Raw genomic sequence first — 22833 nt, 5'->3', positions numbered from 1 at the left:
GGATTAAGAAGTACGCGGCGATCGGCTAGGGTTACGAGAAACGTCTAGGTTGGTAGAACTTCCACCAAAGGTTCATGCAATTGCGACTTTTCAGATCATTTCTTGGGAATAAATCGCCTTATATACCCAATATTTCCAAAAACTCTTAGATTCATACGCTTGAATTCAAACGTCAACAATAGCTATGTTTAAAATTATTTTAGGAATAGAGTTTCTTAAAAGAGTTAACTAATATTAATGTAAATTAATGACGATTAAAATAATTAATATCAATTATACCTATCTAATTATTTAAGAAAAACCTCTTAATGGTGTCTCGACTCGGAGAGGTTTATTTCGTTTCCCAACTTGTTACTGAGTAGAATAGCCAAAATTTTAGTGGTCAACAGTTGTTTCGATTAGATATACATTTTCAATTTTTGATATCTTTTGTTCATAATCAAATTCATAAATTTAATGAGCTAATCCTCAATATTGGTTTTTCTTTGCAGAACACGAAGATTACGTGCAAGATGATTAACTACAAAGACGTTGTTGATGTGGAACACTCTCAACGTCAAAGCACGCCAGTAGTATTTACTGCTGAAAGAAAACGACTGAATTTCAAATTTGATCGCGCATCCCTAGCTTCCATAGGATTTGTAACGAGAATAATTGACGATTTGAGTATTTTACCTAAAGAAAGCGTTACGTTGAAAAAAGGGAGATATTAAAGGGACTGTCCATTACTGAAGTACCTGTATTCGGCGACCTTGAGAGTCTTACGAAAAAGGTGCCTTGAAAATAGAAGTTTAAGGTTGTCGATAAATCATCATTTGGCCGGTTTCCAGAAAGCGAATGGATGTGGCCCGATTCGGTTGGGATGATTTGGCTATAAGGACACGGGCGAGTTTAGCTAAGAAAGAAGATCAAATTTTAGCCAAGTCGCGATCGTTGTTGGTGAAGCTAGACAAGAAAAAGCCACAGCGACTTTCAAATTCTTTATCTCCAGCCATCGCCTCTCGAAGAATCAACTACACTAAAAGCGGATTCTCACGCAAAACGAACATTCGCGAACAACAACCAGCGTATTTCATTTCGAAAAATTCAGTTACAATTATCGTCTTCGCGCTTTTAACGAGAATCGTTTCGACATCGCGTTATAGTTATCGCCACGACGCGCAACGTGGCGACTTAGATTATTCAAGACGAAGAGCATCAAGGCTTTACTTCGAAAAGCGAGTAAAAACCAAGCCAAAGCGAAAGAAAGTCGAGAGAAAGGGTCCGGGAAGCGGGGCACGAACGAAATTAAGGGCCTGGCCCCAGCGGAGAGCGTGGCCGGTGGCCAGACCCCTCACCAATCCGAGGCCCATGCTGAAGCGGAATCGGGGCCGCAACGCCGCAATCACTGCCACTTGCATCATCAAGAACCGCATACTCTTAGCAGAGACCTTCGCCGGTACGAGAGTACGACTGGTTCGTCGGATAACCAGGGACTTTGCCGGCTTACGTGCCGCATCATGCCCAAAGCGACGATTCGAGTGCTTCGAGTCTTGACCCCACTCACCGCGCTCGTATCCGTAGTAACGCAAGCCATCGCTATTTGTACAAACCGTTGGTTACACAGCGAAGAGATGATCGCCAACACCAAATACAATGGATCTGGTGGAGTCGAATATTTCACCAAATACACCATATCTGGACTTTGGGAAATGTGCTGTAATGACCGTAAGTACTTATATCAAAATTTCATATTCTTCAACCAATTGCGAGATCCCTAGACCAATCAAGTTTTCAAAAAAAAGCAAACTCTTTGTTCCAATCGTAGTGCAATAATTAATACACTAAGAAATCAATCTCTCCTATGGCTATCATATTCACGACTCCAGGCCCAGTGATATTCTGTGTCTACCATCGTCGTAACTCTCAAAGCAAAAAGCGGGACCACTGGACCCCTTACAAGGTGACTTTCCTCCTGAACTCCAGTTTTGGTTTGATGTGGGCGGGATTTATATGTGCACTTATAAATCCCACCCACTAGCCTTCACCAAGGTAAACCCGGTGTTCAGGAGGAAAGTCACCTTGTAGGGGATCCACGTGACCCGCGCTATGCTTTAAGTCCGTGAAAGATGACTTGATAACTAAAACGAGGAACTCAAATTACAAAGTTTAGAACCCCTTTAGATGTGTCTTTTAAAGTTTAAAATTACTTCCTTGACTCGATGGGTCCCTAAAGATGGGATGGTGAAGAGAACTTTAGACTGTAAATGCCAAACAGCACAGGTGACAGAATTTCAATGTATATCCGTTTCCGGTGTAAATTTGCATATTAACATAGGACCGGAAATAAGAAAAATTTCTTATAGGACATGTGTCCAGTGACTTTCCCTTTGACTGGAAAGATTACAGGACATTGTCCACTGAAGTTTACAAAAGTAGTCAAGCTATCAAAAAGGGAGGAAAATTTATTGGTCAAAATGCCCAGTGACCCGCTTAGTTTTTACAAATATTATGGGACATTTTAAAATTTTATTGGCCAATGTCCAGTGTCCTGTGGTTATTTCCGGCATTGTCATGATGTATCCAGTGACCCCTCCATTGACTGGAAAATTTATAGGACATTGTCCACATTAGTGTGCAAAAATAGTGTCGCATCTTCATAGTCAAGCTATCAAAACTTCGGAAGCATTTATTGGTCTAAATGTCCAGTGACCCCCCTCTGACTGGAAAATTTATAGGACATTGTCCACTGGAGTGTGCAAAAAAGAGTGTCGCATTTTCATAGTCAAGCTATCAAAACTTCGGAAACATTTATTGGTCTAAATGTCCAGTGACCCCACCTCTGTTTTCAAATAAGTTATGGGACCTTTCAAAATTTTACTTCACAATGTCCAGTGTCCTCTGCTCATTTCCTGCCCTGTGCCAACATAGTTAAAGCCTACAGCGACCATACTGAGGTCTTAACAGAAATAAATTTCCGGTACTGAAAATTCCTTAAGCTAATGCGATAGGACCTTAGACTTCATTTATGGAGAACACTCATAATTGACTTATAATAGAAGATACTTAAGTAGTTTGCTAACCAAAATTTTGGTGCAGGTAAAATCCAAGTCATTTCAGCTTTACTTAATGATTATGGGAAAGGCTTTTGATGGGAAAAGTTTTATAAACTTCAATTTTCATGGCCAGTAACAGTTCATTTTAGTTACGTTCAATCCTTGCCCGAGGGCACAGGTACTCGAGAAATCAAATTTGCAAAACACATGAACAACATAAGTTCATAAGATATGATCCATAAGTTTGTCACTGGTTACTGAGAGCTTGTCATGAAGTGACGTCGGTGAAACGTCATACATTCTCGTAAAGCGACTAAATAGGAAGATGGACTGCGAAATTAACCACCGAGTGTAGCACTTCAATTTTACCTTGTCGTTCTCGAACTAGCTCTCAGTAAGTCTCTAGCATTACTAAGTATAGGAAGTCTTATACTTATGGAACATAACTTGTGCGTAAACTATATACTAATGCTGAACTGTGAGTTTCGAAGGATTCAAAATAATTATCAACTAATTTAGATGTAGCCAAAGATGCAAATTGTCTGACCCCCCACTCGACCCAAGAGAAGATTGTCTACTTCGTTGCTCGTTAGAGTCCGGCTATAATATCATAGCTTTAGGATTGTGAACAACATACATTACTCACATTATTACTTAAGATTTAATGGCGATTTGTTTCAAAATATCCGTTATCTTAAGAAAGATTATACATATTAGAAGTAAAAGTTACTATCAAGCAAACAAAAGGGCGCCATATATTTCAAGGTCCCCCAAATTTCCTACCCCCTTTTTAAGTGGTTCTACTTCAAGTTGCGGGAATTGGATACAATCACAATTTAACAAGAAAAGTTACGCTGCATCGTATTAGAAGAACGAGTTTTTGGAAAATGAACATGAAATTCCCTAAAAACTCTTGAAAATCTTATTTCACATGAACTGCTCAGACACTCCCTTACTCTAATCTACACTTTGAAAACCTAGCAGTGGTACACGATGAAATGAACAAGAACAGTACAGCGTATTCAAACTAAGGCCGAAAAAATAGATAGTTTTAAATGAAGTAGGTAAAAATCCCTACAACTACATACAATAGAGTAATGGCAGTACCACGTATGCAAACGTCATACTCTTTTATCTCTTAGCTCAGTGTCATCCTTCTACTGGGCGCGTACAGTATCCCCTCTAAAGCAAGTAGTCCACTAAGCCTTGTGAAACCGTATCCAAATACGAACAGAACGCCTTCTGATAACGTTTCTTAAACCATGCTTTCGGACTTGGGCACCCTCTTTGGGATGATTTACGAACTTAAAACGGTAACGATACGGTTTCGCAAGGCTAAGTGGACTACTTGCTTTACAAGAGCGCGCCCAGATGGAGGGATACACAGCCTACCACCACTAGTCTATGGTGGCAACCATGTAAAATGGTGGGAAACCAAAACCTTTTGATAAAATATACATTCTTTAAAAATAATCAAATGAAAGTAATATTTTTATTTCAATGGTTTGTTGAGACATCGATAAGACCTGTGCTGTAAATAACCTCGTTGTCATAAAACCGAAAACATTAAGAATCTGTAGAAATACACTTACGAATATCATAAGTTTATAAGTGATATGTTCCATAAGTATGACACTTCCTAAACTTCGTAATGCTTGAGACTTACAGCTCGAGCTAGTCCGAGAACGACAAGTGAGAATTACAAACTACACTCGGTGGTTAATTTTGCAGTTCATCTAGTCCTATTTAGTCTGCATTACTAAGCCTTTGACAGCGCCTCACCAGGCGTCGCTTTACCTTGAATCTACGACCTACGTCACTTCATGACAAGCTTTCAATAACCAGTGACAAACTTATGGAACATCTTATGAACTTATGGAATATTTATATCATTTTTGTTTGAAGTAAAAACGAAAAGTGCCATTAGCTTTCGAATGCGCTATAAATCAAATAATGTTTAAATGTTCAGCACTGCAGACATTTATGTAATAAATCCCATTAATACAGTCAAGGGTATACAGCATGTATCCCTATTAAGCAAAGTCATTTATGAAAGTGATTGAATCATATACTGGAATTTCTAACTCTGAACATCATGAAACAATTTTATAAGTATACCCATAAATTAATAAGATATGTTAACCATAAGTTTGTCACTGGTTACAAACTGGAGCTTGTCATGAAGTGACGTAGGTCGAAGATTCGAGGTAAAGCGACGCCTGGTGAGGGCCTGTTAAAGGCTTAGTACAGACTAAATAGAAAGATGGACTGCAAAACTAACCGAGTGTAGGACTTCAATTCTCGCTTGTCGTTCTCGAACTAGCTCGAGCTGTAAGTCTCTAGCTTTAAGAAGTATAGGTAGTGTCATACTTATGGAACATATCACTTATAAACTTATGCTATATCGTAAATAAGAAAGAAAAATGTTTATAAAACATCAAAACGTTTTTGAGTACGTAAGATTTTGACGAAATAGATGAAAATCAGTCATTAATAAGGGTAATTCACCTTAGGTAATTTTTGCAAGAAACTTTACCCAACCAACTTTAGTGGGTTCATTTAGCATTCAGTTGCGCCACTTAAGCCATATACAATACCATAATGTATACGAACATTTAACTAGCTTTAATGTTTCACTTCAGAAGAAAATATTTATTAGAATTATAGCAATCCCTAATATTTTTGGGATGTAAGCCTACTTAAATAGGAACTATTTTTTGTATTCCAAAATATGAAACGACACCAAAAACGGGAATTTTTTTTATTATTATTGATATCTGTCACTGATTGGCTAACTACTGGCTTTAGGAAATAGTGAGTGAGTAGTCCTTACTCTTACACTTAAGAGTGGCAATGCGTTCAGTGCATGAAACCACATAGACCGCTTTAGCACAGGTACTGGCATAAGCTATCTGGCAGCCCGTCTGTATGAAAGTCCAAATTTTTAATTTTACTACTAGCTGTTACCCGCGGCGTTGCTCGCGTGTAATAAGAACTTCCATCAAAATGATACAAAGAATCGGTAGATTTTACTGATGACTAATATTTTGTAGCACCCTATAAGAGCGAAGGCACTCGGCGTTGCCCGTCAGCCCCTAGGGACATTTTTTACTACTTTTCATGCGGACATTATTCCACAAAGAAGGGTTTTAAGTTTTCGGCCGCAATTTAAAAAGATGGCAACAAAACGAACCCAAAAGACCATTCAACCCGTCTATAGGTCAAAGGAAACCAGAGTACTAAATATTTGCGAAATCGGTTGAAACGCGCGGACTTTGTTGCATAGAGAAGATTTTTTACATTTCTGGGCGCCATTACATGGCGGCGGATTGGGGGAAATCTTTCTTAGTACGCGCCTGCTACTTATGAGTAACGTTCCTGCAAATTTTCAGCCTTCTAGGGCAAGCGGTTTGGGCTGGGCGTTGATTATCAGTCAGTCTGTCAGTCAGCCAGGACTTTGATTTATATAGATATAGATATAGATTTTTATTTATTATTTTTTTCTTTTTTCGCTGTAAAGTGGAGGATGACAATCTTTTGAATAAATGGAACGGAGTATTCACGTTTCCCACCGGCACCTAGCTTTAATTTTATAATCACCTTAAAATACAAAGATAGCCGATTTCTTATCATAACCCTACCTTACCTATTAAGTAGAACAGGATCATCATACGCTAATCTAACCTTACCTATACAATTGGAGTTGGAATAACAATACCTAAACTGACCCAACCTACACCACCATAAACGACTATCGTTTTCACTTCTCGGTTGTACTAGCTGCTATTTTGTGAACTGCTGTATAACGGTACGTCGTGTTTACGAGAACCGCGGTCGTAACAGGTAAACTGCGTTTTAGGGAAAACCGCTATTTGGGGAACCGCGGTTCTGAGGACGGCTCATACGGGAAATGCTCATACGGGAGCTTTTTATATGATGGCTTCCCTTTATGATGGTGTAGGTTTGGTTATTTGTACCTCAATAGTATTAGGTGAGGTAAAGTTTAGTTTGGTTATTTGAATCTCCAATATTATTAGGTCAGGTTAGGTCTTATAACTTGAACCCCAATGGTGTTAGGTCAGGCTAGTTAGTAGTTACAATAACTTGAACCCCAACAGTGTTAGGTCAGGTTAGTTACTATTACTTGAACCCCGAACCCCAACAGTGTTAGGTCAGGTTAGTTAAAATTACTTGAACCCCAACAGTGTTAGGTCAGGTTAGTTACAATTACTTGAACCCCAACAGTGTTAGGTCAGGTTAGTTACAATTACTTGAACCCCAACAGTGTTAGGTCAGGTTAGTTACAATTACTTGAACCCCAACAGTGTTAGGTCAGGTTAGTTACTATTACTTGAACCCCAACAGTGTTAGGTCAGGTTAGTTACAATTACTTGAACCCCAACAGTGTTAGGTCAGGTTAGTTACAATTACTTGAACCCCAACAGTGTTAGGTCAGGTTAGTTACAATTACTTGAACCCCAACAGTGTTAGGTCAGGTTAGTTACTATTACTTGAACTACAACAGTGTTAGGTCAGGTTAGTTACAATTACTTGAACCCCAACAGTGTTAGGTCAGGTTAGTTACAATTACTTGAACCCCAACAGTGTTAGGTCAGGTTAGTTACAATTACTTGAACCCCAACAGTGTTAGGTCAGGTTAGTTACTATTACTTGAACCCCAACAGTGTTAGGTCAGGTTAGTTACAATTACTTGAACCCCAACAGTGTTAGGTCAGGTTAGTTACTATTACTTGAACCCCAACAGTATTAGGTCAAGTAAGCTTTGCTTATTTGAAACACTGAGGTAAGGTTTGGTTTGGTTATTTGAATCCCAATAGTATTAGGTCAGGTTAGGTTTTATTACTTCAACCCCAATGGTGTTAGGTCAGGCTAGTTAGTAGTTACAATAACTTGAACCCCAACAGTGTTAGGTCAGGTTAGTTACTATTACTTGAACCCCGAACCCCAACAGTGTTAGGTCAGGTTAGTTAAAATTACTTGAACCCCAACAGTGTTAGGTCAGGTTAGTTACAATTACTTGAACCCCAACAGTGTTAGGTCAGGTTAGTTACAATTACTTGAACCCCAACAGTGTTAGGTCAGGTTAGTTACAATTACTTGAACCCCAACAGTGTTAGGTCAGGTTAGTTACTATTACTTGAACCCCAACAGTGTTAGGTCAGGTTAGTTACAATTACTTGAACCCCAACAGTGTTAGGTCAGGTTAGTTACAATTACTTGAACCCCAACAGTGTTAGGTCAGGTTAGTTACAATTACTTGAACCCCAACAGTGTTAGGTCAGGTTAGTTACTATTACTTGAACTACAACAGTGTTAGGTCAGGTTAGTTACAATTACTTGAACCCCAACAGTGTTAGGTCAGGTTAGTTACAATTACTTGAACCCCAACAGTGTTAGGTCAGGTTAGTTACAATTACTTGAACCCCAACAGTGTTAGGTCAGGTTAGTTACTATTACTTGAACCCCAACAGTGTTAGGTCAGGTTAGTTACAATTACTTGAACCCCAACAGTGTTAGGTCAGGTTAGTTACTATTACTTGAACCCCAACAGTATTAGGTCAGGTAAGCTTTGCTTATTTGAAACACTGAGGTAAGGTTTGGTTTGGTTATTTGAATCCCAATAGTATTAGGTCAGGTTAGGTTTTATTACTTCAACCCCAAAACCGTGTTTGGTCAGGTTAATTTCTATTATTTGATTTAGGCCAGGTAAAATTACGTTTGGTTTATTAAACGCCTTTTTTAAGCCAAAAGACTTCAGTACTCCTTCTGAAAACTTAAATCCTGCTTGCCACTTTCAAAAATCCATTTATATTACACATATTTTTAAGTTATACACCTTGATTTTGTAGGTTACCTTTTTCAGGTTTTCTGATATTCGTGAGATTCATGTTATATCTCCTCGATAACTTAATTGTTACTATCATTAGCTTAGCTCTTCGTAAGTTAGGTAAATTTCGGATTAAACAGGAAACGAAACGGAAGTCGTCCATTGTGTAGTTTACCGCAATGTAGGTTAATTTTAACGCTATGAGAAAAACTATAGTAGAAATCTCGGGGAAGAAGTATAACGAAAGAAGGTTTTGTTTCTTTGGCTCGTCCAAGAAGATAAGTAAGAGAATATCACGCCACTGAATCCCGTATAAAAAAGATGGAGGGCGGCCCAGCATAGGGGAGTTTTCGGTTCTTTCGCTGAGGAACTCGCGTTTATTGATAGAGACTGTTATCTCATTTACCGTTGCCCCGAGCAACGGCTTCAGTCACTGTTCCAAGGAACACCAAACCGGCAATCGATTAGTTTAGGGCTTCGCCCACGCTGCTTCGCAATGGCGCTGCTACCTTCTGACGAATCACTACAGCCTTTGACCGTAAACAGGGTCATTGGCATTCGATGGACATAGTCCCGTTTTCACCATTCCCTATTATATCCACGGGTTACTTAATCCTATCACTAGTTATTTTCTAGTTAGTTCATTCAAGACCTGTGTATCTTTAAGCGGACACTGATAGATATTTTAATTGTGTTCAATTATTACACGTACAATTTACGTAGCGTATACAATAAGTTCGTATATTCCATAAGTTTTATCGGATGTATGCTGAACGAATTGTTTGAATTGTAGGTAATTGAATTAAAATCACCCCTTTTAAATTTAACCTTGGTGAGTTAGGCGAAAACTAGAGATGTGAGTCGGTAATTTACCAAATATCGCGTAAATTGCCGATAATTTACCAAATACCGCGTAAATTGCCGATAATTTACCAAATACCGCGTAAATTGCCGATAATTTACCAAATACCGCGTAAATTGCCGATAATTTACCAAATACCGCGTAAATTGCCGATAATTTACCAAATACCGCGTAAATTGCCGATAATTTACCAAATACCGCGTAAATTGCCGATAATTTACCAAATACCGCGTAAATTGCCGATAATTTACCAAATACCGCGTAAATTGCCAATTTACCAAATACCGCGTAAATTGCCAATTTACCAAATAAATAATAAATAAAAATAATAAATAAATAATAAATTTTAAAATGGTAATTTACCGGTAAATTACGTAAATTACTTAAATTAATAAGCCTGTGAAAGTATAAAATACCATAAATTACGGTAATTTTTGTTATTCCAAAATTTTAATCGGTAATTTACCCTGTAAATTACCATTTTTAAAAATTACGGTAATTTCACATCTCTAGCCATGAAAAACCAAACGCATTTTCGAAATGTGGCAAGCAGAGCAATGTTATTAAAAATATCATAATTTCAAAAGATGTTACATAAGTTTGTCATTGGTTACTGAGAGATTGTCATGAAGTAACGTAGGTCATAGAGTGAGGCGCTCTCAAAGTCAGCGAAAATTAGCAAAATTTGAGACTAGTTATGAAATTAACTTGCTTTATAAAAAGCATTTCAATAGAAGAAGAGAAGGAGACGGGCTATCTTAGTTTGTACATTCTAAATATATAATATCTTTGTCATTGGTTGGTACATTCTGTGTTCAACTACAAATATGTACATTTGCCTTATTAGTGCCTGAACCTAAGCAACGATAAGTCAGTATCTATAACACGGCGATCGTGGGTTTGAAGTAATAACACGTAAAATTAAATATCACAAGAGATGAAGCAGTGTTGGTCAGAAAATAAATCTGATGGGGGATCAGAGGTGAGAGGTCATCTGGACCATGCACTAAAACGTTTTGAAAAAGTCTCTTCGATATTGATTAACTTGGGACTTGTATGTCCGAGGGTCGAATTATAAGTCTTTGCAATGGGAAGATCTGTGTTCTGCGCTTCAAAATAAGCCCCTCCAGGCTTTAGCACAATTCTTATTTCTCTTTAGCTTTAGCAGTCAACTTGCTCTGGTCATAGAAAGGCATAGATCGACTTAAGCAAAATTCCTAATTTCCACCCAGACAGACTGACTGATAATCAACGCCCAGCCCAAACCGCTTGCCCTAGAAGGCTGAAAATTTGCAGAAATGTTACTCATAAGTAGTAGGCGCGTACTAAGAAAAATGTTTTCCAAATCCGCCGCCATCTTAATAAATGGTGCCCAGAAATGTAAAAAAATCTTCTCTGTGCAACAAAGTCCGCGCGTTTCAACCGATTTCGCAAATATTTAGTACACTGGTTTCCTTTAACCTATAGAGGGGCTGAATGGTCTTTTGGGTTCGCTTTGTTACCATCTTTTTAAATGGCGGCCAGAAATTAAAAAACCCTTCTTTATGGAATAATTTCCGCGTGGAAAGTAATAAAAAATGTCCCGACGGGCTGACGGGCAACGCCGAGTGCCTTCGCTCTTATAGGGTGCTACAAAAATATTAGTCGTCAGTAAAATCTACCCATTCTTTATATCATTTTGATGGAAGTTCTTATTACACGCGAGCGACGCTTCGGGTAACAGATAGTAGCTTATATGCTTAGAGAAAAAGATAATAAGTCTAGTTAAAAAATCTCAGCTTTAAAAAAGAAATATTTCAAACAATTTTAGCGATACATTAAAGGGTATGGGAATTTACAATTTCATATCATATTTTAGCACGAAAGTGGTATTATATTACACTTTCAAGTCTCTACTTTCAAAATATAAAGTTTTTAATATAATTGAACCAAAGTTTCTATTTTTAAAATCCATTGGAAAATCACGAAAACTCAGCTTCGATATATAAATTATTTTGTCTTGTCAGCTTGTTCGGTTGGTTTATGACATCACACGGGCACACCTATACAAGCGAGCGCGAGCGCGAGCTATACCCGTCTCGTGCTCTGTCTATGCTTTGATAGCGGAGAGAGTGGCACCATCTCGCGTGCGTGACGTCAAAAACAAGAAAACGTTGTAGCCTTTCTTAAAAACTTTTAAAAAGTGGATTTTAAATAATTTCATATGAAGCATTTTCAAATGCATATTGCCAAATAACTAGAAATCGGAGAATTAAAAGCTTGATATTTCTGAATTCACAGTAATTAATTCTATCTTTTGCTATATAAATCAGAGGTTTTTCAAACGAAGCTTCTCATACCCTTTAACTTTATCACCAAAACGCAGTATATAAACCTTTTATGAACTAAAGGTGTGGGGAGCTATCACTATGAACTTTAAGCTATTGTACTGGCGCAAGTGCCTTGACATTCAGCAAATAAGCAGTAAAATTATGCAAACGCTTTCATAACGCAGTTGAACAATATTTCGACTGGTAGATCTTTGAAGAAAGCTATTGGCCAACCATGTGTTGAACGTTTTGTATGACACTGTGACAGGGTACTTTCCTTCAAAATAATCCACTTACTTTAAGTAGGCTGAAGCTTCTCGGATAAGTTGAAGTGTCATATATAATCATTGCTGGCGAGACCTTCAGGGGGGCGTGTATGTTTTATTTGAAATATGTACATCAGCCACCATTGGCCAATTGAGTCACGTGATAAAATGACCTTAAATTACTTGACGCTTTACATTTAATGTTTGGGCAATAAAATTATACCCCGTCTATGGACTCAGCATCAACTTTTTGTATTGCGAAAAAAATATATTCAATATAAGTGAGTAAATCTTGTGCAATAAAGTTATAAGGCTTTTTTTCTAAATATTGGGCATTCAACATCATGGTGAATTTTCATTTTCACAATTATTGAACAGTCTTGAGGATAACCTTAAGTGGATGATTTTCATAGATGTCCCCCATTAATTTTGTACAAAACATTGAGCGTGTAAAGACCACATTAATCAAATATAACAATTGACGTCTAAGTTCACATGAAAAGCTTTCGTTAAAAGTACGGTTGCAAATGATAAAGGAAACGAATTTTCAGTATGGCAGTGTTCAGAACGGCATTTTCACACCGTTCTCCGTAAATGTTTAAACATGACGATGTGGCTCTAAAACGGCCCGTCGAGGCTTCGTGTTATTGCAAATTTTTCTAACCTGTTAATTTTAAATATCCAGACATTTTTCTATAAATTGTATCTATACGAATTTTTCCACTATTTTTCCACGAAAGCGTTAAGCACCCCATAAAAACAAAGTATAACTTTTGACCTTGTCTAAATGTTTCCAACGACGTTACATAACTTGACCATTAAGCCTCGCACAGCAGTCAGTAACAGTTATTTCACGTCAATAATATTTTAACAGTTTAAAAATTCTTAAAATACTTTAACTATATAAAGTTCTGTATGCACTATGATCGAAACACTCAATTAATGGATTGTTGTGGTCAGAATTTGATATTATGTAATTTATGCACATGCACTAACTAAGTGTTCCTTTTTTTTCAGATAGCTTATTATCCATTCACATGAGACGTACCTGCACCGGAAACCGTTCGATCTATGGTAAGAATCATTTCAATTCTAAGCATCTTTATGGGATTACCAAAGACTGAAAGACGAACTTGATAACTCCCCTATATTTAATAACTCTAAAAAGTTTGTGAAAAATTTACACACTAATGTAGTTTTTTTTTTTGTTTGCTATCCCTACAGTTGGCTCTACAGAACTTCGTTGTTTTAACATCGACTATTTTCCTAGAGAAGAATATAGCCCAGACCCCATGGACTCAACGATGGCAATACCATGTAAGGATAAGATACCCTTCATACACTAACAGTTGGTCTAAGCTAAGACCATGAAACACAGATGCACTGGAATGGAGATACGCGTGGCGCTTGGTTCTTTTAGGGCAGCGCCATAACATGATCTTTGAGTCGAAAAACTTAGTGACTCTCCCGCTAGTGGCGAAGACAGGCGATGCCATTAGAAGAACGGCAGTTTTAGCTTATCATTCCAGTTCATCTGTATTTAATGGTCTTAGGTCCAAGGTATCTAGTCCATTTCTGAGCAGTACAATTGTACTTTTTCGGTACATTTTGAAATCTTTAGTTCCAAAAGCACATTTTGATTTTTTGAGAGTACATTTTTAAATTCGATTTTTAACATTAGTGTCTACGGGACGAAAATCAGGCCCTAGATGGCGCCAAAAGACTTTCATGGTGGGGGCGGAAATTTTACTGCCCCCAAGGGGAGAAAGGGGGGGAGTACATTTCGAAAAATCTTCCCATTGGGGTTGCATATTTTACTATTGGGGAAAGTTCATACCCAAAAGTCTGAGTTACAACACCTCAAATACCTTACTAGTAGGCCTAGGCCTATTATTTTTAAATCTTGGAATTCGTCTCAACTTTGGGAATTAATTGCTTTGGTCTCATTTTACTAAAGCATTATTTCGTATTTTACTAAGCACATATCTGCTAAGAGTGGGGCATTTAAAATTAAGTTTTTCTTACCGTCATATCGGACTTTAACAATTGTCGTTTACTGAATGAGAATCAGACAAGGATTCGACCGTGTATAGCAGACGAGTGTTGTATCATGCCAGACAAATCACACACGCTTTTACAGCCAAAGAATGATGGAGTGGGCTGTGGGCAAATACAGTGCCTCTTCCAAGAGATGGTTACGCACGCCATCTCTGTAAAGTTAGGAGTGACCGCGAAATACAAATAGTCATAATGTTACACTAAAGATGAACAGAAAGCATCTATTGTATATTTTTTACATATTCAAATGACAAACAGAGGCTTGGATGAGCAAATGTTACACTTTATAAGAATAGAAAGCATAAACATAGGCTTGGATGAGCAAATAATACTTTAAACGATACATTTGGTGCTCAGAATAACGCAGGTTTGGAAATAATTGATTGCGCTATTTTTCCACAGATGCTGCCAAAAAGGCTTCAGTGTACGTTTTCATCAGCGCTATCGTTCTGATAATTGGCGTGATTCTCTGTCTTTTTGGACACTGCATGAAGCGAAGAAAAGTCTTCATGTTTGCATCCGGTGTGGCCTTCATACTCTCAGGTAATCAACGCTCTAGGTGAACTAGAAAGCTTAATCATATCACATTAAATATATTACAATATTTTTGACTTCTGAGAAGTAACTCCAGGAATGAGAGACTTGAGAGGGAGTAATAATGTGAATAGATGGATTGGTTCGCTTGGTGGTTAAACTCGTCTCTCTCCGGCGCTGGCTCAGTCACTCGCCGCGGTGTCCGCGCGCATGCGTCAAATTTAAAAACCGGCTTTGAACTGGAGGTGGGAACTGGCAGTTGTGTAGTAACCGACGCCACTCGCGCGTGCGCGTTACCTAGAATCGAAGGAGAGAGATAACAATTTCTACCCTCCCTTTTTCCCCTTCCATTTATTTTACCGCGTCTTTAACATTAGACTAACACTCCCTCTCAAGTCTCTCCTCCCTGGTAACTCTTTCTAAAGCTATTTTGTTAGATTTATTTTTCAATTGAGGGGAAGTTAGGTTAAGACATAAATGACGGATATTTTACATCATAATTTTGACGTGGGTTTACTTTGAAGGTTTAATGGTTCTAGTCGGAATGGTGATGTACATCTCCACCTTTAAATCGGAAGTGGGTCATAAACTGAGACCGAAATCGTCTTTTCAAGGGCCACTCTTCATATATCGCTACGGATTTTCTTTTATACTCGCGGTAACTAGCCTTATGACCTGTGAACTCTCCGGGACGTTCGCCATATTTCTGTGCATACATAGGTACCAAGAAGACTGGAAAAAAAAATCTGATAGGCAAAAATTCGCGGATTATATACCTTCGGGCGGCAATGGCGTCGGGGTCGGGGCGTCCTCCGCGGAGGATCAGGTGCCGTGTCGTCGCCACCAAAGAGGTCGGCGAAACAGTCGCTCTCATGACGGTAATAATTCGCGGGAGTCGTCGCCTTGTCCTTCGACCAGTCGAGGCGGACGCCGTGGAACCAGCGCCACCTTACCGTTATCGGAATCCATGAGGGATTTAGCTTTTTACAATTTCCCGCCTTTTTCTCGGGACACAACGTGCAATACCGTGTCGACATCCGCCGACATCAATCGCGAATATTCACGTGATTTTTCTTTCGAAACATTAAGACGCACCACGCCAGTTTGAACCAGTCTGGATGAATTTTTAAAAAAAATATTTAAAGAATACAAAAAAATGTCTTAAAAACTGTGTCGGTATGTACGTTCCATCCTATTTTGTTACACTGACTGACAAAGTAGGCCGTGAAAGTATATCGAAATCAATACGAGTTACCTGAGGACAAATATATATCTATAATATATATCTATACAAATACGTAATAATTCTCATAATTCAATATATAAATAGCGGGGTTCTGTGATTGTATTAGGGTTGCGAATTTCAAAGTTTTGCCTATATGATCATCGCCTTAAGAGGCAATATTTAAAACGTTTTCGGGGTTTTTCCCTCCAAAAAAAAAATAAATAAATAATAATAAGCTTTGTTCGGCGTTAGGATTACGCTAGGTCTGGCGGCGACGGCGGCATATTACACTGCAATATAATTAATCAATTTTGCCAGATACAAGGTAATTAATACCGTAAATTAACTATAAAGAATTTCACTTTTATAATTCGACATTATAATCGAATTAAGATACCGTTATTTGCGAGACAACTTTTAAAAGAGCGTATCATAAATGATAATATAGCCATCGTATAAACAAACCCACAAACATTCGAACCTTTTTAGAAATATTTTAAGTTTACTATAAATGTATGTACTACTTATTATAACGTAGACATATTTCTACACAAGTTAAAAAAAAAACTATATAGTTTACCTTAGGAATTTTATCTAACCTAATTACTAATTAATTGAAAAATAATTTAAATTATTTCATTCAGATATTTATAAGCCTAATTAACGCGGCGGCTCTCTACAAAGATGTTATAATGGATTTTAATTAATTTTAGATGATATACATTAATTAATGCCACAATAAACTAATAAATATGAGTTAAATAAAATAGGATGATTTTCCGTTCTCTTTTTCGAAAGAATAGTTTGAATACGCTACCTGAGCCCGTTAGATTATTGTTGTATTAGGCCTTGGCCCTATAATCTCCTTAATATAATCAAAGAACCCCGAGAAACGTCAAATTTTCCTTATCAGATATCAGCGCTATAGTAAATTATGATAAAAACAACCTAAAGTGGCGATGCGATTCTCTTTCTTTCGTGTTTTACTTTTAAATCAATATATTTAAGAACGTTCGTTATTAGAAAACTCGATGAGTGCAGGAGTTGTTTTGTATAGGAATTGTGTGGTGGTGCGCGACGCGAAACTACTTTTTCCATAGTTTTTTTAATCAAAAGAAAAGTTTTTAACATTTGTATTAAATAATTAGGTTTTAAATTGAAATAATGGTGCGGTCATCCTATTCTTCTCGGCCCACAATTGCATATCAAAGTTTTGTTATTTCGAGGAAAAGCAAATCTGCAGCCGTGAAAAATGGACGGACATAAACTGAAATTGGCAAATGCATTTTTCGAACTTAGAAACAAATTGGATGTGAAACTACTGAACTTGTGGGTGGCTATAATATGTAAGTGATTAACATTTTGACAAATACCTTGTTTTTAGATAGAAATTGACAACGTTATGTTACTTGTAAAACATTTTGTTCGCAACATCAAGTCGATATTTAGGCCAATTACAACGTTGTGTTACTTGGAATTGAGTAAAACATCTACTCGATATTTAGGCCAATTGACAACGTTGTGTTACATGGAATTGAGCCAAGCATCTACTCGATATTTAGGCCTAATTCTCCTTATGGCCTACACAACTGTTTCGTTTTCAGTTGAACAACCTATAATTTTCTGGGAAGGCCTCATATAAGCAGTTCCCGTATAATAGCGGTTTCCCAAAAACCAGTTTACCCGTTACGGCAGTTCAGCTGTTCTCGTAAACGCGGCGTTTCGTTACAGAAGTTCCCAATAGAGCTATTTCAGTGGGGGAAAAATTTCGTCTGCTACGAAAATTGGGCCTGCCTTTGAGTGTAGAGGGCGGCCATTTTATGAGGGTTTCTCTATGGGCAAATAGCATTGGTGACGTAGCCATTACCCCCTCTGAAATAGCTCTATAGAGCAGTACAACCGAGAAGTGCAAAACGATAGCCATTTATGATGGTGTAAATGAGTTTATTTGAACTTAATTAAGTCTAGTTAAACTTTGTTACTTGTATCAAAAACGTCTTAGGTTAGGTTGTTTTAGCCCTAGCATAGTATTAGGATCTGTTGAGGTATTTTTATTGAAACCCGAATAGTATTAGGTAAGGTTAGGTGAGGTTATTTGAGACCCAGTAGTATTTTAGGGTCAGTTTTAGTATTGTTATTCAAACCCGAATACTATTAGGTCATGAAAGGTTATTAGAGATGTGAAATTACCGTAATTTTTAAAAATGGTAATTTACCGAAAAATTACCGGTAAATTACCGATTAAAACTTTGAAATTACAAAAATTACCGTAATTTATGGTATTTTATGTTTTAGCAGGCTTATTACCGCGGTAATTTTGAAATTTACCGGTAAATTACCATTCTAAAATTACGGTAAGATATAAATCGGTAATTTACGCGGTATTTGGTAAATTACCGACTCACATCTCTAAAGGTTATGTTAGGTTATTTGAGCCCTAGTAGTATTAGAATCAGTTTAGGTATTGTTATTCAAACCTGAATAGTATTAAGTCAGGTAAGGTTATGTTAGGTTATTTGATTCCCAGTGGTATTTTAGGGTCAGTTTATGCATTGTTATTCCAACCCGAATAGTATTAGGTTAGGTTAGCGTATAATGATCTTGTTGTGCTTAATAGGCAAGGTAAACTGTGGTGTTAGGAATTATTCAAAACTCAGGCCAAAAACAGCGGCCGCTATTTCTAAAACAGCAGTTTTGAACAATGTCGCTGTTTTTATGGAATTGCGGTTGCTATTTCAGGAACTGCTCATACAAGGTACACCCCTGTAATTCAATACGTGTCGACTGATTCATGAATGTTTTGTTTTACAGGAACTTGTTGTTTATGAAAAATAAAGGTTTTTGCTCACTTTTCCCTATCGTGCCTTTACACGCGAAGATTCATAAACGACTGGAAAGAAAACAAAAACATCGGACATTTTTATAAAACTGCGACACTGAAAGATGATCGATCGAAAATGTATGTTATTTGCCATATTTTACATATTTCACATAATTATAACCGACTTACACGTGAACCGAAGAATTTTAAAGAACGCATTGTCGTTGTAGAGGTCAATTAGTTGGTAGACGACCATTCGGGACTTAAATCATGATGCCGAGATGTCAAAATAACGGTCAATTTAAAATCTACGGGTAAATATTTCTTAGTAAGATCAAGAAGTGATATCCAGTTTATTCAGGAGAAGGCATAAGATGCCATAGTCCCAGTCCCCCTTTCAAAATACACGGGGGGGGGACGTAAAAGGAGTCCGGGCTATTTCGCCTCTCCTCAGTCGGAGAATACGTCGTTTACCAGGCAAATTCCAAGGGGGCTGCCATTGCGTCTTAGTAGTTTTTGAAACCGCCATCTAGCGTCGAAGTAAAGCGTAAAATTCGGTATTTTTGTCTCTTTAAACGTCGGTGCTTAAAGCCATCTAGCGTTCAAAAGCAGGAAGTTCAAAACCATCGTCTGAAATCCTTTGGCACGGTGAATCCGGTGATTTGAACATATTTTTTAATTCTCATTGGTAATTAGTATGTTTTGAAAAATAAAAGTGGCAAGTTGGGGTAGAACATGTTCCGTTCTTGGCTGTAAAAGTAGTGATAGGGATTTAAGGGAGTGGACATCGCGCGTTTGCAAACTTCATTCGGGGCCTGACAAAGGGTTAACTCTGTGTCATAAAGACTGTTGTTGTCCGCGGCCATTTTTAAAATACGGAATAAAATCAAAGTACAGAATTCGCTCACTAGATGGCGCTTATCAAAAACTACTAACATTTAAGAAGTGGGAGGTAACCTCGTACATCGCGTTTACGTAATTTTCGTCATTCGCGTCGTGTTGACGTGAGTTTTCAAGAACCTATGAGATGCTGGTTGTAATTTTAGAGGCGGGGATTAACTCCGGACAGGCTACGTTTGGAGATAAAGCTGGAAATATGGCGAATTTATACCTTCTCCCTAATAAACTAGATATCACTTCTTGATAAGACATTGAATAGGAAATAAAGTGCTTCTAATTATCCCGGTCAGTATGCAGTTTGCTTTTGTTATGGCATTACAGAAATGTTCTACAATCTTTGAGGCATAAGCGTTTATGCAAACCAATAATTTCGCTCTTTTTGGAGCCAAATTTTCTAAATATGCCCCTTTTTACTACCGACGCCATGCGGCTGAAGAAACGTACTAATAAAATTTAGAACTTTTTGTTATAATCTGGAGAAAAATTGTCACTCTAAAAGCTTTTCAAAATCGAAAGTAGTAAAGTCTTTGTTCATTCCATTACCGCTGAAGAAGAATGGAGCCACTATTAATGATAGGTTTAAGACTGACATTTCTGCCCCTACCTAATCCTTTCAATACAGTGTCAATTATTAACATCAAAAACCATTTAACCCATATTGCGAGTAAAATTTTACACGATGATGCCCAAGTTTGAGCCATTTTACACTATAGTGCACTGTGTTGGCAATTTCCGAACTATGTTCGCAGTTCACAGAAATTCCTTAAAATGCTATACGCTAGCTATCTCAACTAAGTGCACTTAGGCACCAATCTATTGCTTCTTACATCACCAAAATTTCCTGGTTTTCCTACTTCACTACCTAGACACCAATCTGTACTTATTGTCTTCTAACGACATTACCATGTACCGGTGTTCCGTTCATACAATCTCGACACAAATCTGCAAACACTGACTTCTACTCCCTTATCATCGTTAGGGTTAAGGTGTACGTGGCGATCGGCTAGGGTTACCAGACACGTTCATGCAATTGCATTTTTCCTTATCCGTTTGGGAAGGACGTTCATGGTCAGTCAGTTAGTCAGAACCCTTACTTACAGATAACTTGAAACAGTTGTACATCTGAAACACAATTAATAATCATTAAGTATTTCATAAAGTTATTTTGAAGATTCCAAAAGCATCATGAATTAAGTCCTGAATGATCGTCTGATACCAGCTCAAGGTACCTCTATGAATAAGAATCTTTAACTATCAATGAAAATAACTCTGCGCGTGGCGGCAATCGCTAGTTGAGACGTAATAACATTAGAGTGTAGGAGTTATGGCAGGCAGATGCCGGAGGTGCTCTAGAGTGTAAGGGCAGGATTTAAAGTAGAAACATTTTGGTCGGTGAATGCAAGGACTATGGGTATACATGTAAAAATTCATGCATTGGAAGAACTTCCGAAACACTCCAACAAGCAATTTTTTTACAAACGCCGGGATAACTTTAAACATATGAAACACTTCGAAATTTCCATTGAGATTACCGTTTTCTTGGATAAGAATTAGAAATGGTGTAGATGGGAAAAATATTTTTACTCTACTAGAAAGTGTCGGTCCGGAGGTGTACGTTTAACCACTCTCCTTCAAAAATTATAATTTTACAAGAGTAAATCACTGAGTTTTTTTTTTGATCAAACCAAGGAGGATGTATAAGAGGGGAGACTCGTTCTGGAAAAGGGGAGGTAAAAAATCGAGGCATATACCACATGCAGTGGCGCGCAACTTCGACGCGCAAGCCGCCGCTAAAGGCGCGTGTCACGTGATCGTTGTTGGAAACGAGGGATTTTCAAAATTATGAGCAAGCTCATGAGGCTAGAGTAAGGAGGCTTGAATGCATGCACGAGATCGTACTCTCTCTTGCCGTGAGGGGGAAGCGGTAACCATGGTAACCGGGGAACGGCACAGTACCGTTTTAGGAACGGGGAACTACTTTGTGTATTTTGTCTGACTCGGAGTCTCCCCTCTTATACATTCTCCTTGCGGAAAATCAAAGTGCGTCAATAAATTAGAGCTACTCGTGATAAAAAAATTAAAAATAACTATTTTTTTTTTTTCGCTTTAATTAATATAAAAAAATTGTTGGAGCGATTAAATTTCTTGAACTGTTAAAAATCAAAGTAAATATTTTTCCTTTCAAAGTACCTCTGCAAGGGGAGACCGCCGTACGAAAATGAAGACGAGATGTTTTTACAACGCAAAACAAAGAACACGAAAATATCGAATCGAAGAGGATTCGAATGGAGTTAACGCATATAAAAGTATTACACGCTGGCATATAAATAAATTAGTTAGGGAAGGCAACGCTTCGCGACATCACACGTTGAAAGATATATTTAATATGTTGAGGTACTTGGAGTTCATTGGTCTAGGAATAATGTATATATATTATAAATCAATAATAAAATAAAAAAAAATAAAAAACATGCTATGAACCTCCCACCTTTTTATTGAGAAAAAAAATTATAACAAAGAAAATACTGTATCTTATCAATAACACTTTGATAACCCGTCTGTTTATTACTAAACAAGTGTAATATTTGTCAAGCAAAACAAGCAGTTATAACAATATTTAGAATATAATCTTAAATGAAAAAAAAATTAAATAATAATTAACGGTAAATTCTTCATTATTTGACTAATTCCCAAAATAAATGAATTAAAAGAAGACGAAAGGAAACTGTTTATACTGTTATAATGGTTGTAATTTTTCTGTATATGAAAGACATTTTTATTGGTTGTTTCAAATATAGACATTCACTATCAAATACACTTTTTTTACGGTGTTAATTTTTCCAGACAGGTGGGTCGTTGAAGCATTCATTTTCAATAGAAGTTCGTTTGGCCAGTGGAAGCTGGAGGCCAAAAGAGGGTGTGACATGCTCGGCAGCATAAGTTACCGTCCCACTTTGCTCTAGTTTATTTGACAG

At 37.5% G+C, this 22833-nt stretch overlaps 1 protein-coding gene across 2 annotated transcripts in view; it reads left to right on the top strand.

Annotated features, from left to right (window-relative positions):
* stg1 (stargazin-like protein) overlaps nucleotides 1-22578 on the top strand; it is a 28354-nt gene extending 5776 nt beyond the window's left edge. Inside the window, exons 2-8 of one of the 2 annotated variants that reach the window (XM_089850066.1) lie at nucleotides 492-1707; nucleotides 13338-13394; nucleotides 13545-13637; nucleotides 14781-14921; nucleotides 15437-17483; nucleotides 18949-19096; nucleotides 22046-22578. In XM_089850066.1, the coding sequence (XP_089706192.1) occupies nucleotides 1500-1707; nucleotides 13338-13394; nucleotides 13545-13637; nucleotides 14781-14921; nucleotides 15437-16020 (1083 nt within the window). In that variant the 5' untranslated portion in view covers nucleotides 492-1499 and the 3' untranslated portion in view covers nucleotides 16021-17483; nucleotides 18949-19096; nucleotides 22046-22578. Of the gene's footprint in view, nucleotides 1-491; nucleotides 1708-13337; nucleotides 13395-13544; nucleotides 13638-14780; nucleotides 14922-15436; nucleotides 17484-18948; nucleotides 19693-22045 lie in introns of those variants that run through there. The other variant, XM_089850067.1, reaches the window with a different exon arrangement.
* The last annotated feature ends 255 nt before the right edge of the window (nucleotides 22579-22833 follow it).

Source organism: Phalangium opilio, unplaced genomic scaffold (genome assembly GCF_054372755.1).
Source record: "Phalangium opilio isolate 3A_F unplaced genomic scaffold, DU_Popi_V2 ptg000089l_1, whole genome shotgun sequence".
NCBI classification, from domain to species: Eukaryota; Metazoa; Arthropoda; class Arachnida; order Opiliones; family Phalangiidae; genus Phalangium; species Phalangium opilio.
Note: the sequence above shows the minus strand (reverse complement) of the source record. Positions and strands in the feature narration are given on the sequence as shown.